The sequence below is a fragment of the Sinocyclocheilus rhinocerous genome, unplaced genomic scaffold (genome assembly GCF_001515625.1).
Source record: "Sinocyclocheilus rhinocerous isolate Xijiao unplaced genomic scaffold, SAMN03320098_v1.1 scaffold6997, whole genome shotgun sequence".
In the NCBI taxonomy this organism is placed as follows: Eukaryota; Metazoa; Chordata; class Actinopteri; order Cypriniformes; family Cyprinidae; genus Sinocyclocheilus; species Sinocyclocheilus rhinocerous.
This window is the reverse complement of record NW_015665859.1, coordinates 12,644-19,268: the sequence shown is the minus strand read 5'-3', so window position 1 is coordinate 19,268 and position 6,625 is coordinate 12,644. Positions and strand designations below refer to the sequence as shown.

At 41.1% G+C, this 6,625-nt stretch overlaps 1 protein-coding gene across 1 annotated transcript; it reads right to left on the bottom strand.

The window, feature by feature from the left end:
* Nucleotides 1–4,108: 4,108 nt before the first annotated feature.
* On the bottom strand, nt 4,109–4,957 carry LOC107731607 (calcineurin-binding protein cabin-1-like). The gene is made up of 2 exons (XM_016542729.1): nt 4,748–4,957; nt 4,109–4,310 (listed from the first exon to the last, which is right to left on the bottom strand). The coding sequence occupies exons 1-2, from the start codon at nt 4,928–4,930 to the stop codon at nt 4,179–4,181; spliced, it is 315 nt and encodes a 104-aa protein (XP_016398215.1). The 5' UTR covers nt 4,931–4,957; the 3' UTR covers nt 4,109–4,178.
* Between the last annotated feature and the right edge of the window lie 1,668 nt (nt 4,958–6,625).

The window sequence follows — 6,625 nt, the reverse complement described above, 5'->3', positions numbered from 1 at the left end:
CAATAATATTTAGTTCCCTCGTTTTAAGTAAATATTGCGCACAATAATATTTCGTTCCTTCGTTTTAAGTAAACAGTGCGCACAATAATATTTCGTTCCTTCGTTTTAAGTAAACAGTGCGCACAATAATATTTCGTTCCTTCGTTTTAAGTAAACAGTGCGCACAATAATATTTCGTTCCTTCGTTTTAAGTAAACACTGCGCACAATAATATTTAATTCCCTCATTTTAAGTAAACATTGTGCACAATAATATTTCGTTGCTTTGTTTTAACTAAATATGCGCACAATAATATTTTTTTCCTTCGTTTTAAGTAAATAGTGCGCACAATAATATTTTGTTCCCTCATTTAAAGTAAGCTGTGCGCAATAATAATTAGTTCCTTAGTTTTAAGTAAATAGTGCGCACAATAATATTTTGTTCCCTCATTTAAAGTAAGCTGTGCGCAATAATAATTAGTTCCTTAGTTTTAAGTAAATAGTGCGCACAATAATATTTTGTTCCCTCATTTAAAGTAAGCTGTGCGCAATAATAATTAGTTCCTTAGTTTTAAGTAAATAGTGCGCACAATAATATTTTGTTCCCTCATTTAAAGTAAGCTGTGCGCAATAATAATTAGTTCCTTAGTTTTAAGTAAATAGTGCGCACAATAATATTGTGTTCCCTCGTTTTAAGTAAATAGTGCGCACAATAATATTGTGTTCCCTCGTTTTAAGTAAATAGTGCGCACAATAATATTTCGTTCCTTCGTTTTAAGTAAACAGTGCGCACAATAATATTTCGTTCCCTCGTTTTAAGTAAACAGTGTGCACAATAATATTTTTTCCTTCGTTTTAAGTAAATAGTGCGCTCAATAATATTTAATTCCCTCGTTTTAAGTAAACAGTGTGCACAATAATATTTAATTCCCTCGTTTTAAGTAAACAGTGCGCACAATAATATTTTTTCCCTCGTTTTATGTAAATACTGCGCACAATAATATTTCGTTCCCTCGTTTTAAGTAAATAGTTCGCACAATAATATTGTGTTCCCTCGTTTTAAGTAAATAGTGCGCACAATAATATTTCGTTCCCTCGTTTTAAGTGCGCACAATAATATTTCGTTCCCTCGTTTTAAGTGCGCACAATAATATTTTGTTCCCTTCGTTTAAAGTAAGCCGTGAACAATAATAATTCGTTCCCTATTTTAGTAAATCATGCTCACGATATAATAATTCGTTTCCTCGTTTTACTAACTTGTGCTCACAATATCATAATTCGTAACCTCGTTTAATTTAACTAAAATGTGGTCACGGTTTAGTAAAATAAAGGAAACTAATTCTTAATTCGTGACCACAGTTTATATTTTATCATATGTTTCAGCACCGCGCTGGCATTTATTGTGTGTGAGATTAAAGACAGGCCTACATATTAATTTGTGACTTGAGGCGAAGTTGGCTTTCGCGGCTGAAACAAATAATGTAATCTTATAATCTTGCCCTAATGTGAATTTGGAGTGTTTTAAATGAGTGGCCGGGTGCAGGAGCTTAGTCATTTGCATAAAACACGCTCAAATCTCAATATAAGGGGCTTTCCGCACAACCTTTCCTTCAAAGACTTTCGTCAAACATATGCCGCTCTCACCACATCTCAAGTGATGTCAAGTATGCCTGTGACGGTTTACTGTGACGGTTTACTGTTTACTGTGACGGGTTGGTAACTGATGTGACGGGGTGGTTTACTTTGACGGGGTGGTTTACTGTGACGGGGTGGTAACTGATGTGACGGGGTGGTTTACTGTGACAGGGTGGTAACGTTTACTGTGACGGTTTACTGTGACGGTTTACTGTTTACTGTGACGGGTTGGTAACTGATGTGACGGGGTGGTTTACTTTGACGGGGTGGTTTACTGTGACGGGGTGGTAACTGATGTGACGGGGTGGTTTACTGTGACAGGGTGGTAACGTTTACTGTGACGGTTTACTGTGACGGTTTACTGTTTACTGTGACGGGTTGGTAACTGATGTGACGGGGTGGTTTACTGTGACAGGGTGGTAACGTTTACTGTGACGGTTTACTGTGACGGTTTACTGTTTACTGTGACGGGTTGGTAACTGATGTGACGGGGTGGTTTACTGTGACAGGGTGGTAACGTTTACTGTGACGGTTTACTGTGACGGTTTACTGTTTACTGTGACGGGTTGGTAACTGATGTGACGGGGTGGTTTACTGTGACAGGGTGGTAACGTTTACTGTGACGGTTTACTGTGACGGTTTACTGTTTACTGTGACGGGTTGGTAACTGATGTGACGGGGTGGTTTACTGTGACAGGGTGGTAACGTTTACTGTGACGGTTTACTGTGACGGTTTACTGTTTACTGTGACGGGTTGGTAACTGATGTGACGGGGTGGTTTACTGTGACAGGGTGGTAACGTTTACTGTGACGGTTTACTGTGACGGTTTACTGTTTACTGTGACGGGTTGGTAACTGATGTGACGGGGTGGTTTACTGTGACGGGGTGGTAACTGATGTGACGGGGTGGTTTACTGTGACAGGGTGGTAACGTTTACTGTGACGGTTTACTGTGACGGTTTACTGTTTACTGTGACGGGTTGGTAACTGATGTGACGGGGTGGTTTACTGTGACGGGGTGGTAACTGATGTGACGGGGTGGTTTACTGTGACAGGGTGGTAACGTTTACTGTGACGGTTTACTGTGACGGTTTACTGTTTACTGTGACGGGTTGGTAACTGATGTGACGGGGTGGTTTACTGTGACGGGGTGGTAACTGATGTGACGGGGTGGTTTACTGTGACGGGGTGGTAACTGATGTGACGGGGTGGTTTACTGTGACGGGGTGGTAACTGATGTGACGGGGTGGTTTACTGTGACGGGGTGGTAACTGATGTGACGGGGTGGTTTACTGTGACGGGGTGGTAACTGATGTGACGGGGTGGTTTACTGTGACGGGGTGGTAACTGATGTGACGGGGTGGTTTACTGTGACGGGGTGGTAACTGATGTGACGGGGTGGTTTACTGTGACGGGGTGGTAACTGATGTGACGGGGTGGTTTACTGTGACGGGGTGGTAACTGATGTGACGGGGTGGTTTACTGTGACGGGGTGGTATGGACAAGTCATGTACACCATATGTAAAAACAGTTAATCTTCAGTGATAGGCCTGCTTCTTTTTCTCTACAAGTGTCCATTTATTTATAATCCTAACTCAGAATCAGAAAGAGCTTTAAGCTTTGGAAACACACTTTGGGACATTTTTTGTGCCTTATGCATCTCATCGAATGTTGCGGACCCAATGGCACCCGTTTCGTAGAATGACTCATATGGAGTGTATACACGATGTAAATAATAGATTGATCTCGCAGTGTAGAGAAATTCATTGGTCATAATAGAACTTCCCTTATGAAAATTAACCATGGGTTTACTGTAGCATTTGCAGTAAAACCATGGTAACTACAAAATTAACCATGGTTTTACTACAAGAATCATGGTTTAACTATAGTTTTTGTAGTAAAACCCTAGTAACAACAGAATTATCCATGGTTTTACCATAGAATTTGCAGTAAAACTATGAAAACTACAAAATTAACCATGGTTCCCTTTCAAGCGAACTTCGAACTACGTCCTCTAGGGGTCACTATGGGGAATGCCTCGTCGTGACCCGTGTCTGAAGCATACATTGAAAAAACACCAACAACACGTTGGCCGGCGACAGCCCATGACATCACTACCGGTGCGATTATAGTATAAATAGGCGCCGGGAGAACATGTCATTCACTTCTTCGTCTTCACTGACCGTTTTGTTTGAAGCGTGCATTTCCGTGGTAAGAGCGATCTATATTCCTATCGTTATGGCGAGCACTAGCAAAGCGTTTAGAGGGTGTGTGCATCCGCGTCGTCGTTATTGTTTTCAATGTTGATAATGAGAAGAATTGTGTTCAGAGCAGCAAATCAGCATATTAGAATGATTACTGAAGGATCATGTGACACTGAAGACTGGAGTAATGATGCTGAAAATTCTGACTAATTTTTTTACTTTAAAGTGTAATAATCCTGTTAGCTTAAGATAAACGGTTTTCTTCATTCAGTTTAAGTTTCGTTTCTGGTCTTGTATGTTAATTGTATAGGTTCATTTACATAACAGAGAGTGTCTGTGACCTCGATTTTCCTAAAAACACTCAATAAGTTATTGGTCTCTGTCTGATTTTCAGTAGACCCACTGGGAGAAATACACTAGGTTCAGGTGGCATGATGAATAGAGTTTTGTTTCCAGGCAGGTGCAAGCAGTATGTGTGCCAAATGATCTCCTGCTGAGGAAAAAAACTCCTTTAAGTGAACACGTGTAGCTATTTCCTTCTATGTGCTGATGAATAAACATGCTTCCAAGTCATTCTTTTGTTCCTACAACAGTTTTCTTTCAGTCAGTCCCACTTATGCAGACTACTGGAATAATAATGTGTTTAGCATTTGGCAAAAACACTTATATAAAAAAAATAAAAAAAACCTTTTTCAGCATCTCAAAATGTAAGTATTTACTGAAGTGCATAGAAGAATTATAATTCCAAAAGATTTCTAAATGTGAAAATACATTAAAATGCTTTTTTTCCCCCTCTCAAACAGACAGTAGCCAAAACTAAACATACAGGTGTGCACGTGGAAATCTCCTTTACTTGCTACTAAGTGCCTCAAACAAAACCATGAATATCTTTCAAAGTTGTGCTGGCATGAACCTCGCAAACAGGCTCACCTTTATGTGCTGGTTGCTGGAATCTCTGAGCAGTGGATTGGGCAGCCCAGCGCTGTGTTTCCTCCAGCAGTTGAACAGATCCAGCACCACTGTGCTGAGGCCCGCTGGCCACTCCTCCAGAAACTTCTGCCCCACCACCTTCAGATACCGCATCATCAGCTCCAGGATGCCGCCGTTCTGCATGTTCGCCAACAGGAACGCGTGAACGTCCTTCCGCTCTGAGGAACCATGAAGGACAGAGAGAACAATTAAAGGTCCACTGAAGTGCCTTGAAACACGCAGCATTATGCTATGTGGTGACGTAATTTCAACTAAAACAGGAAGACGGGGCGGGACATATCGAGCAGCCCCGCCCCCCTTTTAAATAGCCAATAGCGTTTCAGCTTGGGCCAGAGGCCTTTGAGCTCGGTAAAGCCGCATTTGACAGCTTATGACAGCCTCGGTCTAATAGATTAGCCCTTTAGATTCAATATGAAACTGTTACTAAAGCAAAACAGTGATTATAATGATGCTGAGGATGTGTAGTTTGAAAACTGTGTAATTTATGTTGGTGCAGGGCACCGATGTTATCTCTTCTTCTCGTTGGTGCCATTTGTCTAACCGTTTCTCCTCCTAATCTGATCCAAATCACTATAAAATATAGCATTCTGTGTAGAATTTAAATGGGTCCGATACATTTTGTGGTATGCGCGACTCGCGCATATGAGCCGCTCCGTGATATCGTGTCTCTGGACCGGAGCAGACTGTGTGCGTGACACAAAGCGAAACCAGACTTCTTTCGACCCAATGGAAAGCATATTTACAATGTCTGAATCGTTCCTTATTCCCCATATAATGCACTACGTGCCATTCAGCATACGGAAAGTACTAATTCTATGAACAAGTGACCTATTTCAGCCGCAGTTTCCGTGTCTATTTATAGTGTAGGGGTGGGACATTTCAGATTCTAGAGAGCATTTGATTGGACAAAGTTTGATGAGAAGCTGAAGTGCAGGGTCACATCATCAAAACCGTTGATTCATATTGCCAGAAGTGAGAGACAGTAAGTTTTGAATGCTTATATCTTCTAAATACGAATTTTGTCATCATTTTGGAGCACACTAGCTTATATATAACTATAAGGCTAACATGTTCATACTAAAAGCCAAAAAAATTCAACTTTGATTTCATGGGGTCTTTAAGCATTAGCGGAGCTTCTCAATCGACCACTTCACACAACATTCATTCAACTCCCTCAAGAGCCAAACATGCTCCATTCAAACGCTAGATTCTCTCGAAAATCAGGCGAGAACAGAATCTGTTGCCACAAATGCACTCATGCAAATGCTGACTACTATCCCTCAGTTGAGAATCAAAGAAGAAAAGAGCTTCTTAACACCTTTCAGTCAGTCCCGCGAATGCATCAAAAATGAGCACATCCAGCTTCCAGAGTCGAATGCACTCCATCCAGCTTTTTCACTGAGAAATTGTCACAATGGGCTCATTCAGCTCCCTCAAAATCTTTAGTCACATTCTTTGCATGTACCCAAACCGTCTCCTGAAGACAAAGAAGTGCATGACAGACACCCATTTATACTCACAGTCACACTGGTAGGTACATCATAGGCTGTCACCAGCCAATATCAAGTCCATGTGTTTTGAAATGTGCTTCAGATACCGGTCATGCTGGATGCATTCCCCATACTGTCCACTAGAGGACGCAGTGTGATTTCCCATTCGAAAGGGAAATGTTATCTATAGGCCTACTGTAATTGAGACATTTCTTCAAGAAATTAATTATAAACAAAGTCATTTAGTGCAGAGGAAATTTAATGTCGGAGTGGGATTTGATCGAACGTTATTTTACCGTTGAGTGTGAGCGGTACATGAGTGGAGCAT

Excerpts from the sequence above, each read along its gene's own strand:
- LOC107731607 (XM_016542729.1), bottom strand. The coding sequence starts at position 4,930 with ATGCAGAACGGCGGCATCCTGGAGCTGATGATGCGGTATCTGAAGGTG. Across the intron at positions 4,311-4,747 it reads CCAGCAACCAGCACATAAAG|CAGGAGATCATTTGGCACAC; the intron begins GTGAGCCTGTTT and ends TTTTTTCCTCAG.